This window comes from Anopheles coustani, chromosome X (genome assembly GCF_943734705.1).
Source record: "Anopheles coustani chromosome X, idAnoCousDA_361_x.2, whole genome shotgun sequence".
Taxonomy (NCBI): Eukaryota; Metazoa; Arthropoda; class Insecta; order Diptera; family Culicidae; genus Anopheles; species Anopheles coustani.
The window spans coordinates 1,120,773-1,136,605 of record NC_071290.1 but is presented as its reverse complement, the minus strand read 5'-3'; the positions used below and the strand labels follow the sequence as shown (position 1 = coordinate 1,136,605).

At 43.6% G+C, this 15,833-nt stretch overlaps 5 protein-coding genes across 5 annotated transcripts; 2 read left to right on the top strand and 3 right to left on the bottom strand.

Moving 5' to 3' along the window:
- Positions 1 to 639: 639 nt before the first annotated feature.
- LOC131269785 (selenoprotein K-like) lies at positions 640 to 1,485 on the bottom strand. The gene is made up of 3 exons (XM_058272302.1): positions 1,360 to 1,485; positions 1,193 to 1,277; positions 640 to 1,107 (listed from the first exon to the last, which is right to left on the bottom strand). The coding sequence occupies exons 1-3, from the start codon at positions 1,376 to 1,378 to the stop codon at positions 942 to 944; spliced, it is 270 nt and encodes an 89-aa protein (XP_058128285.1). The 5' UTR covers positions 1,379 to 1,485; the 3' UTR covers positions 640 to 941.
- A 2,603-nt stretch (positions 1,486 to 4,088) lies between these two features.
- On the top strand, positions 4,089 to 5,307 carry LOC131268780 (antigen 5 like allergen Cul n 1-like). The gene is made up of 3 exons (XM_058271055.1): positions 4,089 to 4,637; positions 4,723 to 4,958; positions 5,037 to 5,307. Exons 1-3 carry the CDS (start codon positions 4,089 to 4,091, stop codon positions 5,305 to 5,307), a joined length of 1,056 nt encoding a protein of 351 aa, XP_058127038.1.
- A 36-nt stretch (positions 5,308 to 5,343) lies between these two features.
- LOC131268779 (antigen 5 like allergen Cul n 1-like) lies at positions 5,344 to 6,184 on the bottom strand. Its single transcript, XM_058271054.1, has 2 exons — positions 5,643 to 6,184; positions 5,344 to 5,587 (listed from the first exon to the last, which is right to left on the bottom strand). The coding sequence occupies exons 1-2, from the start codon at positions 6,182 to 6,184 to the stop codon at positions 5,344 to 5,346; spliced, it is 786 nt and encodes a 261-aa protein (XP_058127037.1).
- A 461-nt stretch (positions 6,185 to 6,645) lies between these two features.
- On the bottom strand, positions 6,646 to 7,864 carry LOC131268778 (antigen 5 like allergen Cul n 1-like). The gene is made up of 3 exons (XM_058271053.1): positions 7,316 to 7,864; positions 6,995 to 7,230; positions 6,646 to 6,916 (listed from the first exon to the last, which is right to left on the bottom strand). The coding sequence occupies exons 1-3, from the start codon at positions 7,862 to 7,864 to the stop codon at positions 6,646 to 6,648; spliced, it is 1,056 nt and encodes a 351-aa protein (XP_058127036.1).
- A 1,832-nt stretch (positions 7,865 to 9,696) lies between these two features.
- LOC131269766 (probable E3 ubiquitin-protein ligase makorin-1) lies at positions 9,697 to 14,299 on the top strand. The gene is made up of 4 exons (XM_058272279.1): positions 9,697 to 9,833; positions 10,966 to 11,990; positions 12,609 to 12,885; positions 12,966 to 14,299. The coding sequence occupies exons 2-4, from the start codon at positions 11,113 to 11,115 to the stop codon at positions 13,155 to 13,157; spliced, it is 1,347 nt and encodes a 448-aa protein (XP_058128262.1). The 5' UTR covers positions 9,697 to 9,833; positions 10,966 to 11,112; the 3' UTR covers positions 13,158 to 14,299.
- The last annotated feature ends 1,534 nt before the right edge of the window (positions 14,300 to 15,833 follow it).

Below are 15,833 nucleotides of genomic sequence, written 5' to 3'. Positions count from 1 at the left end.
ACCCAGGGCTATGTGTGTAGCTTTTAACGAAGCCTACGATGTATTTGACTTCAACTTGACACAGGCCAGCTTTCGTGAACGTCTCAGGCAAATAGCCTAAATCTAACACCAACATTCATGTAAACCCAGAGTTCGATGAATTATCAATAAATATGAATATGAATATGAATGTGAATATGAATATGAATATGAATGTGAACATAAATATAAAGGAGTAAAGAAAATATTGATACACCCGCTTTTTAAATCACTGTTTTGCTTGCGTGTGCATCAGAAATTGGCGAGTCTACGAAAATAGTGCAGTGGTTTGTGTTGTGAAGTGCTGTTTGTTGTGTTTTTTTGTGTATCTTAACATCATAATCTGTCCTGGCACAGATTAGATCTAAAGTCGTTCGACTGTGAATAAATGAAAATGAAACAAACCCACTGTCTCGAAATCATCAACGGTTTCTAATTAATTTAAAATGTAATGGTTGCTGATAATTACCGAGAGCCTTCACACACGGGCAAGACCAAGGCAAGATTTTTTTTACACTTCCAAGTAGCTTTTCAAGTCTTGGTCTTGTCTTGGCAGGCTTTGACGATAGTCTGTAGGCACTTTTACACAACATTTCGGACATTAAGATTGAACGAACAGTATTCGTTTACGAATCAAATATTAATATAATAAAGCTCACTATTAACCTTCTTCGAGATGAATTCGCCTTTCTGAGCATAGGTTTAGAATTCGTCCGTCATACGTAGAACTGTGGTTAGTCTACAGGTTGCACAGTGCGCAGCAAAACAGATCGCGGTGTCAATCGTTGATGAGGTTAAACGCTTTTTCTACACACCGTGTATGGTGCCGTGTATGGTACCGAGCAGGACGAGTGACGGATGCTCGACACCATACATGGTGTGCAGGAAAAGCCCTTTAGTCAACAATTAACACTTTACCTTGCTCATCCGCCTCCGGGGATGGTGCAGTCTGATAGGGTCATCGGACGTCCAATTGGGCGTCTCCGAGGACCTCCACCGGGTGGTCCGCCACCATCGCTTCCGTTACCTCTACGCGTATCGCGACTGTCAGATCCGGCGCTTTGATTGAAGTCCAGCATCGTACGGAAGCTGTGGGAAATTCGATACAAGAACGCATTATTAGTATGTTAAGAAAGAGAGTACAAAAAACAAGATAACAGCTCGTAAAACTTACAACATGAGAATAAAGTTGAAAAAACCTGTCATAATGTCCTTGAGCCGCTCCAAACTCCATGGCCGCGCTTCTTGAACAGCGCCGTCTGAAAAGGATCGAAACAAAACGTAGCACATCGATGTTACATATTTGTTGTGATAACAATGCATACGCCGTATTATACTAACTTCGTGAAATGTACACCATTTTCACGAGCCTTCACCAAACAATTCACAGTATCGAATCACAGAAATGGCAGAAACGCCATCATGCACCTAAACTATTTATTCACTCAGCCGGAAACGCAATAATGATTTGTCATGACATGACATGACAGAAAACAAGACTAGAGTTGGAAAATGGAATCTGACTCAGTAAAAGGATCGAATCCATTGCAATCTGATTCCATGGTTTGGTGGTACAAGATGAAACCATTTTGATTTGACGGTTCAATCTCCACAAGATACACTAATAAACGTAAATATTAGAAGCTGATAAGAATAAACATGCATGAAAATAACTTCAAAATTAATTTAGTAATATGCAAAACTTTCTCGGATGTTTCGAATGTGTTATTTCTAATGTTTAATTACCTTGTGACAGCGTTGACATCCCAGTTAATTTCCCGTTGCCCGTTGTTGCAGCGCCGGAAGTTCCGGTAATGGGAACAATATCAACCTTCGCCTTTTGGGTCGAATGTTCGGGCAGGGTGCTTTCCGGGTCGTGGCGGGCCGACTGTAAGAACTGACATTGAAATTGAATTGAAAGATTTATCGGATGTATTATCGACGACTGAAATTGCTAAAAAGATACAAAAACAAGCCCGGAAAACACTACACCAATGGCCAATGAATTCACTTCACGATCACTTGAATTCGGTCTCCATTTCCGCGTCACCTAATATAAAACGCTTCAAATGTGACACTGAAAAATGCGTGTGATTTTTGACTGCATTGTTTCGTTGCTTCTATTTATCAAATGTAATGCGCAATGGATTATGCGGAAAGCCTTATAAAATCGCGCGTTGGGTACGGTTTTACAATGATTGTCCTCGCATGATATTTCATCAGCCTTATGGCATCACTGTCGCAAAGGATTCCCTGAGCATTACAGCGAGCTTTAGCGTTACCGCGTAATAATTTCTATAGATTTGTAAGATTAAGTAAAAACTTTGCACAGCTTACCTAAGCAAAATCCAATCACACGAATGAACATTCTTTCCCGACGTAAATTGCACCAAAATCTGGCGCTCAACGCACGACTAACCGGAACTAACACACAGGGATAACTGTCGTTCGTAATCACGGCTAGATGGGGAACGCAGGTTGAACCATGAAACTGGTCAAACAGAAAGCGAATGAAGGCTGCAGATATGATTGTTATGCTCTATTGTTTTCTTATCGCTAACAAAGTAATTTTAGAATTAAATTTATACATTCGCTAACAAAAAAAGCCACTAAAAGACAAGGTTTGCTTGAAATGAAGCTCGAATTTGCATATATGGACTAGTCTGGAGCTGTGGAGATTTTCGAAACTTTACAGACTAGGGTTGATTCGCAACGTTTCCGGTCAAACTGATTTGACGGTTTATTGTTCAACCCTCGCAAGATACACTCGATAGAAATTTGTGTGGAAATGGTTAAACTGTTGAGATTAAATACATATAAAAGCAAGTTAGCAATGCATTTAGTGTAATGGGAAACTCTCTCGCATGTTTCAACAGATCATGATAAATGTTTACTCGTACTTGTAATGCAACGATTTTCAAAATTTTACATTTCGGATACATTTTAAATATGTTACATACGAGTACATAATAGAAATATTATCATTAAAGATCAATAACAATGCTGTGTAGTCTTTTGTCGGCAAGGAATACCAGGAAGTAAAGGGAAGTCACCTCATAAACAATTAAAATCGCGTTGTTTGCTATTATATTTGCTTCCGCACGACTTTGCATTGATTTTGTAACCTTACTAGTACTTTCTATAATTGTTTCTATGCATCGGGAATCCATTCCACACCACGCTCTGTGAGATTACATCTCTGTCGCTACAGAATAAGACAATCAGTCAACTTTGACCTACAACCCAAGCTGCGATTTCCACGTGCTTGATATTGATTACCCTTTGATTTATGCGCCGTAGGTGGCGTTCGTACTCCGCTAGTGGGAGGCGTAATCTGAAACGTTATGTTACTCCAGGCTCCATCATTCGACCAGTTTTGCTCACGTGTCGATGATCTACGGCCAGTCTAGCGTTTTTTTGTTTTGTTTTTATTCCAACCCTAATGATACCGACGTGCCCGATGGTGGATTATGTGTGAATCCCTTCATAATCAATTCTAAGCGAGGGGATGTTAAGAGTTTAAATGCATAGATCGATGATTGGTTTACGTTTGTGATTGTATCCATCCCCATCGTAAGAGAGACCAGAAGCATGCTTGCATGCTGAGAGGAAATGCTTGTCATCACCCACAGCAGGATTCGTCCGTTTTACAACTTAAGCTCAATTGTTCCGCTCAACCAGACCTGTTGGAGAATTGGATTCAAGCAGAACCAGCCTACTGGGGGCCGGGTCAGCATATAAAAAGATCCAACACGAGGCACAAGAACATTAGTTGCTTATCGACCGGTGGCTGCTGCCGATTTCGTGTGAAAAGAGACTCTGTTAATGAAACAAGAGTGCTTATTCATCAGACATCATCAGAGCAACTTGTGAAGCGTTAGTCAATCGAAATAATATATACTCTACAACCAACCGTCAACCGAAAAGAGAGGGGTCTGAAGCAAAATCCTATTAAATTGAAACGCAGGTAAGCGATTTGGTGAAGTGTAAATTTGTTTTACGGTCGAACACAGGTTTCTGAAAACATTATAAGTTAATCGAGTTCTTGTTGTACACCTCGCACATACAGGATGAGGAATCTGGTAGCAAGTGTGATTGTTTTTGCGCATTGGTTCAACATACAAGCGGTAAAGTGTACATTGAACGACTTCAACGAAGGGCGAACGACAAACGAAGGCGTCAACTTCCAGACTACCAGCGCGCAAGCCTTGTTTGAAGAAAATACGCAAACAGAAGCGACTACTACTGAGCTCATGTTCGATGGGGGCGCAGCATTTGTTACAAGTACCGAGTTACCATGGAGCACCGATAGTCAATCGAATGGAATAAGTTACACTGACGATACTGAATGGACGACTGCAAATCTTTATGATCCTTACTGCAGACCCGATCTTTGCCTACGCTACAATAGATTCGGTGAGCTGGTGCCCAAGAAGCATGTAGCCTGCGGGTTCAACGGTTCTTTCTCCGATACCTGCCCACCAGGTCGAATGATATTGAAGATCGACTCGGAGCTGCGTCAGGTGATTCTAGACCTGCACAACGAAGTCCGCGACCGGCTAGCGAGTGGAGCCGAAAAGGGAGCGGAATTCGCGCCTGCATCTAGGATGCCGACAGTGGTAGGTGGCAGGCGCAGGAAAAACGTGCCCATCCACACGGCTCAGACACTTATCAGCCAGCTAACGTGTTTGTTTGTCCTTCAAGGTTTGGGACGATGAGTTGGCGAATCTGGCGGAGATAAATGTACGCGGCTGTAAGTTCGAGCACGATGAGTGCCGTAGTACGGAAAAGTTCCTGCATGCTGGGCAAAATCTTGCCACCGGCTCGTACTACCTTGAGACGGACATTTTGGCGATCGTTCGCAACTTGACCATGCTGTGGTACCACGAGTTCGAAGACACGACGCAGCATGTTTTGGATGCCTACACGACTGAGTTTAAGTAAGTACCCTGTATAGAGTAAGCACTTTATTCGCACCCACTGGTGAACGTAATGCACAACGTTTACTTTACTTTCAGTGCAACTATCGGGCACTACACGCAGATGATTTCCGATCGCACTACTGCCATCGGTTGTGGTATTGTGATCTATCCCAATAAGATGGAAGACTTTGTGTTCAAAACGGTCCTGTATGCCTGCAATTACGCGATAACGAGCATCGTTGGGCAGCCGGTTTACCTGAAGGGCGAACCAACCAGTCGATGTCAATCCGGTAGCAATCCAGCCTTTTTCAGTCTATGCAATGCTGAGGAAAATGAACTGATTAAAGCTATCCCCTTCTACGATTGAAATGCACATCCTGTAGTAGTTATTTTTTTCGCAATCTTACGCAGGGCAGTGTTGGCAGAGTCCGTGAAACTTTTTATCCTTTTCACAAACGTCCGGGTAACGATTAATCGCGCAAATGGGACGGTTGACGATGTTGATGTAAGAGTAGTTGCAGCATAGGATATACGTATCACACACATCATGTTTCCGGTAGTCGCGATATGATATGAGCGAACAGCCTAGCTTGCATACGTTACAGTTGATGAGCTGAAGAAAATGCCCAATCTTGAGCTTTCGGTCGCTGAAACAAACAGAATTATGAACTAAATGGCGGGTATTGAAACCAATAGACTTACGATGAATGTCGAGAGTAGTATGTGACGTCAGATGCTTTGGTTACTTCGTGCTCTGCAAACCAATGATCGACCAAATGTAAAACCACATTGTGTAACACGTTTATCTTGAGTTCTTGAGTCTTTAGATTGGGCACGCATTTGGTCAACTTGCCAAGTGTTTGGCCACTGTACGGATAATGCGGTGTCCCGCGACACTTGTCATGGGCAAATTCACAGGAGTGTAGGTTAAAGCGACACAAATCTGCCATTTCCGGATCCCAAGTGACTGTGTGCATCGGTCCGTACTTCTCGTGAAATCCATTCACATGTCCAAGGGCAAACTTTTCCCGCAAGTGATTCACATGGTCGGTTATCTGGTGTTGATAGTGGTTGAGGATTGTTAGATTCACGTCACTGAACGTTAAACATTTGCCGTGCAGTTTGTCTACCGCCTCACATGCAACATGGTTTTTGCAGATATGACAATATTTGTCATCTCGGTACGGGAATACAAAACCAACAAAAAGCAGCCAGCAGGCCACATGCAAGTAAAATAAAGCCATTTTCGGTTAAAATGATTCCGATAGAATTGGTGGAGCTTGTATTTATTGAGCTGACGTTCTGAACTCATCGTGACCAGCGTTGAAAGCATCAAATGTGGTAATTAATCTTTCCCATTATAACTGTGTCGTGCTCACGAACTCACCGTTATTGCACCTTTCTCAATTCTTTTACTGCAAAGTCAATATACAGGTGCTGTTCAAGACATCGATTGCATTTCATTACATTTACATTGAACTACAGCCGTCTATTGTGGCTTGCTCGTACAAACACTAGATGCAATAACTATTGAATATTTTTCTAAAAACAACCATGACCTATTCAACAAACTGATCCTGTTTTTTATTCAATCAAACGGCTCAGTTGCGAGATCAATTGATAAGAGCAGCAAGCTTCTCATGCTCTGCCAACACTGCCCTGCGTAGGATTGGGAAAAAAATAACTCTACTACAGGATGTGCATTTCAATCGTAGAAGGGGATAGCTTTAATCAGTTCATTTTCCTCAGCATTGCATAGACTGAAAAAGGCTGGATTGCTACCGGATTGACATCGACTGGTTGGTTCGCCCTTCAGGTAAACCGGCTGCCCAACGATGCTCGTTATCGCGTAATTGCAGGCATACAGGACCGTTTTGAACACAAAGTCTTCCATCTTATTGGGATAGATCACAATACCACAACCGATAGCAGTAGTGCGATCGGAAATCATCTGCGTGTAGTGCCCGATAGTTGCGCTGAAAGTAAAGTAAACGTTGTGCATTACGTTCACCAGTGGGTGCGAATAAAGTGCTTACTCTATACAGGGTACTTACTTAAACTCAGTCGTGTAGGCATCCAAAACATGCTGCGTCGTGTCTTCGAACTCGTGGTACCACAGCATGGTCAAGTTGCGAACGATCGCCAAAATGTCCGTCTCAAGGTAGTACGAGCCGGTGGCAAGATTTTGCCCAGCATGCAGGAACTTTTCCGTACTACGGCACTCATCGTGCTCGAACTTACAGCCGCGTACATTTATCTCCGCCAGATTCGCCAACTCATCGTCCCAAACCTTGAAGGACAAACAAACACGTTAGCTGGCTGATAAGTGTCTGAGCCGTGTGGATGGGCACGTTTTTCCTGCGCCTGCCACCTACCACTGTCGGCATCCTAGATGCAGGCGCGAATTCCGCTCCCTTTTCGGCTCCACTCGCTAGCCGGTCGCGGACTTCGTTGTGCAGGTCTAGAATCACCTGACGCAGCTCCGAGTCGATCTTCAATATCATTCGACCTGGTGGGCAGGTATCGGAGAAAGAACCGTTGAACCCGCAGGCTACATGCTTCTTGGGCACCAGCTCACCGAATCTATTGTAGCGTAGGCAAAGATCGGGTCTGCAGTAAGGATCATAAAGATTTGCAGTCGTCCATTCAGTATCGTCAGTGTAACTTATTCCATTCGATTGACTATCGGTGCTCCATGGTAACTCGGTACTTGTAACAAATGCTGCGCCCCCATCGAACATGAGCTCAGTAGTAGTCGCTTCTGTTTGCGTATTTTCTTCAAACAAGGCTTGCGCGCTGGTAGTCTGGAAGTTGACGCCTTCGTTTGTCGTTCGCCCTTCGTTGAAGTCGTTCAATGTACACTTTACCGCTTGTATGTTGAACCAATGCGCAAAAACAATCACACTTGCTACCAGATTCCTCATCCTGTATGTGCGAGGTGTACAACAAGAACTTGATTAACCTATGACGTTTTCAGAAACCTGTATTCGACCCTAAAACAAATTTACACTTCACCAAATCGCTTACCTGCGTTTCAATTTAATAGGATTTTGCTTCAGACCCCTCTCTTTTCGGTTGACGGTTGATTGTAGAGTATATATTATTTCGATTGACTAACGCTTCACAAGTTGCTCTGATGATGTCTGATGAATAAGCACTCTTGTTTCATTAACAGAGTCTCTTTTCACACGAAATCGGCAGCAGCCACCGGTCGATAAGCAACTAATGTTCTTGTGCCTCGTGTTGGATCTTTTTATATGCTGACCCGGCCCCCAGTAGGCTGGTTCTGCTTGAATCCAATTCTCCAACAGGTCTGGTTGAGCGGAACAATTGAGCTTAAGTTGTAAAACGGACGAATCCTGCTGTGGGTGATGACAAGCATTTCCTCTCAGCATGCAAGCATGCTTCTGGTCTCTCTTACGATGGGGATGGATACAATCACAAACGTAAACCAATCATCGATCTATGCATTTAAACTCTTAACATCCCCTCGATTAGAATTGATTATGAAGGGATTCACACATAATCCACCATCGGGCACGTCGGTATCATTAGGCTTGGAATAAAAACAAAACAAAAAAACGCTAGACTGGCCGTAGATCATCTACACGTGAGCAAAACTGGTCGAATGATGGAGCCTGGAGTAACATAACGTTTCAGATTACGCCTCCCACTAGCGGAGTACGAACGCCACCTACGGCGCATAAATCAAAGGGTAATCAATATCAAGCACGTGGAAATCGCAGCTTGGGTTGTAGGTCAAAGTTGACTGATTGTCTTATTCTGTAGCGACAGAGATGTAATCTCACAGAGCGTGGTGTGGAATGGATTCCCGATGCATAGAAACAATTATAGAAAGTACTAGTAAGGTTACAAAATCAATGCAAAGTCGTGCGGAAGCAAAAGGAATAGCGAACAACGCGATTTTAATTGTTTATGAGGTGACTTCCCTTTACTTCCTGGTATTCCTTGCCGACAAAAGACTACACAGCATTGTTATTGATCTTTAATGATAATATTTTTATTATTTACTCGTATGTAACATATTTAAAATGTATCCGAAATGTAAAATTTTGAAAATCGTTGCATTACAAGTACGAGTAAACATTTAACATGATCTGTTGAAACAGGCGAGAGAGTTTCCCATTACACTAAATGCATTGTTAACTTGCTTTTATATGTATTTAATCTCAACAATTTAACCATTTCCACACAAATTTCTATCGAGTGTATCTTGCAGGGGTTGAACAATAAACCGTCAAATCAGTTTCACCGGAAACGTTGCGAATCAACCCTAGTCTGTAAAGTTTCGAAAATCTCCACAGCTCCAGACTAGTCCATATATGCAAATTCGAGCTTCATTTCTGGTTTGCTTGCCTTTTAGTGGCTTAAGCGAATGTATAAAATTAATTCTAAAATTACGGTTGAACAATAAACCGTCAAATCAGTTTGACCGGAAACGGTGCGAATCAACCCTAGTCTGTAAAGTTTCGAAAATCTCCACAGCTCCAGATTAGTCCATATATGCAAATTCGAGCTTCATTTCAAGCAAACCTTGTCTTTTAGTGGCTTTTTTTGTTAGCGAATGTATAAATTTAATTCTAAAATTACTTTGTTAGCGATAAGAAAACAATAGAGCATAACAATTATGTCTGCATGGTTCAACCTGCGTTTCCTATCTAGACGTTGAACCCAAGTGTCAAACAAACCTGCTGTTGCTCGTCTACGTCTCATACTAGTTCCGATTGGTCGTGCATTGTAAGAGCGTCGGTTTCTATACCAGTTACCCCGTTGTTCCGTTTCCGTGTTTTTCTTGTCGCTTTGGAGCGTTTCGCATCTAAATGGTCCATTCCATGTAAGCGTTTTGTCTTTCGTGGTTTGTGCTGCTTCGGGGTGAGTAAATATCAGTTTTATGCATGCGCGTTCGTTGGTGCAGTGAAATAGGAATCAAATGCCCGAATCCCGACGACGGAATACGCATCACTCTCCGTCATTTGCCTATAGGCATTTTGCCCGTGTACGAAACAGTGTGCGTGTGCACCCTCAAAACCGATACACTACAGTCTGGGGTTATGCAAAGAATGGTTCCGTCTTATGCTACGTTTAAGCGATGTAAATTTTGTAACGTGCGTGAATAAATTCTCTTAAGTTCATTCCCCAGCAGTTGTGCGCCGCTAAGCGGAAGTTAACGGTCGAAGTCGAAAGTGCCCGAAAAACAGCAGAAGCAGCTGCTGGCTGCACTGTCAATTGCTTTGTTCGCCCGAACGTTGCCATCTGCATATGTATTGTGAAATTTTGCATGTCGTCAGACTGGGCCATCCACAACAAGCTAACAAGTTCGGTCTTGATCTGATTTTGGGAAAAGTATTCATTTGTGCGATTGGGTTTTGCATAGGTAAGCTGTGCAAAGTTCTAACTTAACTTTACAAATCTAGAGAAATTATTACGCGGTAACGCTAAAGCTCGTTGTAATGCTCAGGGAATCCATTGCGACAGTGATGCCATAAGGCTGATGAAATATCATGCGAGGACAATCATTGTAAAACCGTACCCAACGCGCGATTTTATAAGGCTTTCCGCATAATCCATTGCGCATTACATTTGATAAATAGAAGCAACGAAACTATGCAGTCAAAAATCACACGCATTTTTCAGTAACACATTATGAAGCGTTTTAAATTAGACGACGCGGAGATGGAGACCGAATTCAAGTGATCGCACAATTCATTAGCCATTGGTGTAGTGTTTTCCGGGCTTGTTTTTGTATCTTTTTAGCAATTTCAGTCGTCGATAATACATCCGATAAATCTTTCAATTCAATTCAATCTATCCGAAACACGCTCATCCTACACTTAATCAAGTTGCCGACGTCAGTCAGTTTCCGTTCCGAAAAGAGAGTTTTCTTCTATCAAAAAATTAGCTCGCTAGCAAACGGGCCACGCACTTGAATGCAGACGAAACGAAAATCCAGATCAATTTTTAGTTTTTGTAATGTTTCTTTCCTGTTTTCACTTCTATCCTATAGCCGTACAAAAGAGCATCATTTTCCGATACACTTCCCCGACCGGAAGTCGCCGATTGGCTGTGGGTGCACCACCACAAAGACCTACGTCGTTGTTGTTCTAGACGGCATCCATCCAGATTGTCGGGACCCAGAGTGCAGTTGTCCGCAATGGACGCAGAGAGCCGCAACGGACCCGAGCAAGATTTGGCCCCGTTAAATAGCGCACCCGCCAGGGTGTTGTGCAAATTTCACCTGCGTGGCCGCTGCAGACACGGTACGGCTTGCCAGTTCTTACATTCGGCCCGGCATGACCCGGAAAGCATCCTGCCCGAACATTCGACCCAAAAGGCGAAGGTTGATATTGGTCCCAGTACCGGTAATGCCGGCGCCGCAACAACGGGCAACGGGAAGAAAAATGGCGAAGTGAACGGCGTGAAAGTACCAGCTACCAGACTCGATCCGTCCAAGTGGATCGATGCACCCGTATTTGTGCCCAAATCGCGTCTATCGGCTGAAATCTGCCAGTCGGACGGCAAAGACCAGAAGGAAAGAAGCAATGACGAAGATGACGAGGAAGACTACACGGACGAGAAGGACGACAGTGGCGGCGCGTGCAGTCTGTCATACGCCAGCATCGTTAAAGCTCACAATAACCACAACGGCATAGCAGTTCCCCTCTGTCGACCTCCGTCGCCTCCGCTTTGCGTCGACTATCTAGCCACCGGCAGGTGCTCGGTCGGGAACTGCAACCTCTTGCACGGCCTACGGTGCGAGCTTTGTGACAAATTCTGCCTGCATCCGGACGACGCCGAGCAACGCCAACAGCACACAGCCGACTGCATCAAGCAACACGAGCAGGACATGGAACACTCGTTCGCCGTGCAGCGCTCGCGCGACAAAGCATGCGGCATCTGTCTGGAGACGGTCCTGGAGAAGAGACCGCGCGAACAGCGCTTCGGTATTCTGCCCAACTGCAAGCATATCTTTTGCTTGAGCTGCATTCGCACGTGGCGCAAGGCAGATAATTTTGCAAACAAAATCAAAAGGTAATTGGTAGGCTTTTTCGGACAATCTTTTCTTCTTCTTTTCAAAACCTTTTAGGTACTCGGATAACCAATAACAGCTTTCTGAAAACAAATTGACATCAACATATACAATACAGTATAATCTGTCCCAATCAAACTAAATAATCATAATTGATTAACTTTTCTGGTGGAAGATGTATCTGGTTTTTTTTTCTCCCCTTTCTAAACGTCTGAAACACCTCTAAGAAAACTAAGCTTTACTTTGATAATTCTTTTGTGACTCTTTCTACAACCAGCTTTCATTCAATAATTCGTTTTCATTTTCGTTCTCTTTTTCAGAAGAAATCAAAATTTGAAACGATTATTTTTAATGCTCATTCCCACCATAAATCCTTTTACCATCGAAATTAGCTTAAAAGGCGAGATTTATATGCTTGATGATGTTATGCCTTCTCTTGGCATGACATTAACGCAAAATATTTACGTTATAGTTGGATTCGGTTGTAAGTTCATTTTCTTTTTATAATATATCCATTCAAAGCTTCGCTCCGTTCCAGGTATTGTCAGCAGCAATAGCGTTAATGGGTGGAAAACAGTGTGTTTTAATACATTTTGTTATATTTTGCCCCTACCCTACAGAGGATGCCCAACGTGTCGGATTGCGTCGGACTTTGTGTGCCCAAGCTACGTTTGGATTGAAACCGACGACGAGAAAAAAAAGCTCATCGACGATTACAAACGGGCCTGTAGTGGGACCGATTGTATGCATTTCAAAAAAGGCGCAGCCAAATGTCCGTTCGGGAACAAATGCTTCTACCGGCATGCGCTGGCGAACGGTGAGCTGATCGATGTCGGTGCTCCGCCGAGGCGTCGTGTGCAAAATCGCCCCCGAAACGCGGGTGGATGGATAATGGAGGTAGGTCAGTGTGGCGTGAAGTGGCGCCGACGAAGTTAGTTATATATGAATGTAACTTATTTTTTCATGCTGCCAAATAGGAGCTGTTCGAGTTCTTGGGTCCGGGACATACCATCGTGGACGAGTTCGCGATCACCTATCTTACGGACGATGATGACTCCGATTTTGAAGATCTCGACATGTACGACATGGACTACGATTTCGGAGTTTTCCGGGGTTCGCGAGCGTACGACTCGGATGAGGACTTATTATTCAGCCACTTTGAATTCTAAGTTGTTTCACACACGCACACACGCACGCACACGGGCGCACATGGACGACATGAAAGCGTTCAATAAGTATGAGTAAGTGCGGGTGGCAGTCAGCTCAACGTTAAAGCGAAACAAGATAGGGCCCTAATAGCCAAACTGTTGCCATTCAGGTCAACCTCCCCAAAAACATCACACGCCCCCATTACTCTTCCTTTATTGCTGTGCTATAGTTCTCACAGCATAATCAGTCAGTACTGTAGGATTCTTGAACCGATCAACCTCAATACTTTTTCAAGAAGGTGACGATTCTTACTAAAAGGATCAATACCTAAGATAGACAAACAGCGTTTACCCCTGCGTAAACCCTGTAGCGGATACACGTCATTCAATCGAGAGAACCGCATGCACATTCGCTGTTGCATACTACATTCGCAGGTCTTTCTAGAAAGAAGTCACTCTTTATCGTCTGTTTCCTTCGTTAGTCACGTTTCATTTATTGTAGTTTATGTCTATCGCTATTTATTAGTTTGTTTGCTTACCACAAAATCTATCAATTCGTAAATTTGTAATGTTCCGGCCACATTGCTGAACACATTAATATTATTTAACTTATTACTTTTAGATCGTACAGAAGGTTTCCCTAAATTTGTTTACTTTTCATACACTCGTGCTCGGCTGTCTATATCAGACGTTCGGTACATGAAGTAGACAAACGTCATCTGCGTTTACTTACTGCCTTGCCAGCCAGTACGGCTCCTTTCCGGGAAAATCTATATTATCCGATGCAACGTACAATAACCTGCAATGATGCGGGCTGTCCCTGCAAAAACACAAATCGCTCATGCACCTCCGGAGTGCACCGATCTGTTAGGCAGCAGGTGTAAGACATGCAGGACAGCAAGTCGGATGAAATCGAGCTTCGCTTAACCAGCTAGAAGGAATTGTTCGCGTCCGATAACAGTTACGTTTTCGTTCGATGGCTAAGGAAAGTGGCTCGAAAGTGGCAATGTTTCAGGCAGGATAGTCGGTTGTATTGCGATTGAAGAGGAATAGGAAAGGATGCACGTTACGAGCACACGGCCTAAATGCCGGATATCTAATTCAAAAGAGCTGCGAAGAAACTATATCAACAAACAAACGAAAATAAATATCTTAAACGGAAATTACAAGCAAGCTTTTCCCCACGACCTTTCCCGGGAAAAATGCGAATGCTCTTGCGGTCCATCGTGACCGCGGAGCCAACAGTCAAAGAGCCATAGCGTTTTCCGGATGCTCTCGGATGCGCTTGTTTCGTTTTATAGAAGAAGATGAACCCCTGGCCATGCTCTGCACACTGAAATTGTCCATGCCTGCGATGTGCATGTCCGATGAGTATGTATGTATGTGTGTGTATGTGGGTAAATTTGTAGAGCACGTACGGTGAAACGATGAAACAAAAACACACACAGGAAACAAAGACGAGATAGAGGGAGGAGGAGCAAGATAAGGGAGGATGAATGCCTTAAAAGTGTTTGCGTTAGAGTGTTAAATGAGCAATTAAAAAAGCAAAACAAAACGAAATCGAGTATCGAGACAAAACAAAGTCTCTTTACCGCACCGGCCGGTCCAAAAACTTAACTATAGACGAGAGAAATTAGACCAAAAAATAACCGAACGCTCACTGAAAGGCAAACCGGTGCAGCGCGGGCCTTAGCCGGGGTCGGGATGTTGAGGAAAACCAATCGCAGCACCAGCAGTATACGGGTCTAGCTCCTATCTTGGCCGGTGTTCTGGATAAAATTCTTCGACACTTCGGCACTACAACTCTATTTGCAAAACCTTTCCCAGCAGCGTTTCGAGCGCTGCACTTGGTTTTCAGCAACCATCGCCACCACGCAAGGACCTTAAGCTAAACCGAAGCTTAAACCGCTACGTAATGCGAGGCGGAGCGATTGGGCGTGTTTAAACAACAAACTCACCTGCTATTGCGAAGGAGGAAAAATCAAATTCTTACGTTAGGTGCATACGACTTCGATGGTCGTGTTTTACGATTGTCCTCCCAACGGTTTGCCTGCCAAGCATATTCATTAAAAAACCTTAATCACTTCTGTTAAACGCATAACAATACTAAACTAATACGTATCTGAGTATATAGTTGTCTATTTACACACACCCAGAGTACGGTTAGATGTAAAAACAAATCATTAATAATTCGAAATTAAAAGACAGCAACAAGAGCACACACAACACGCGAGAAGAGTGGTAGGGAACAGGGTAAGGCGGCGTGTAGGAAGGAACAAGTCCGAGCTGGCAACTGTTAGTAAGCAGAGCTAAGAAGAGTCAGAAAACAGCAGGTACCGATAAAGCTCGTCAATCGGATGCTTCCGTCGTGTGGAAGCTCGTAACGATAGAAGATTTACCAAGCGAGAGTGGCAATGTCTTTGCGGTAACTTTGGGAACTCAGTACAAACCGTGGCGCCCTCTTTCTTTCCCTTGGTTACAACCTCACCGAATTGCTTTACGCAATAGCAAGAAGGCTATGGCCTTTTCGTGTTTCTCTTGTTACTTTCAACGCCAGGTCAGCGAAGACGTACAACTGAACCGTTCTTGGGACAAAGAATTAAAAAAAATCCAAACTTTCCAGTCCCAAACGGCCAGTGGCGCGTTACGGTCGGCTACGTTTTTAGAACTAATATAAAAGTGGCAAAAAGTTTTGCC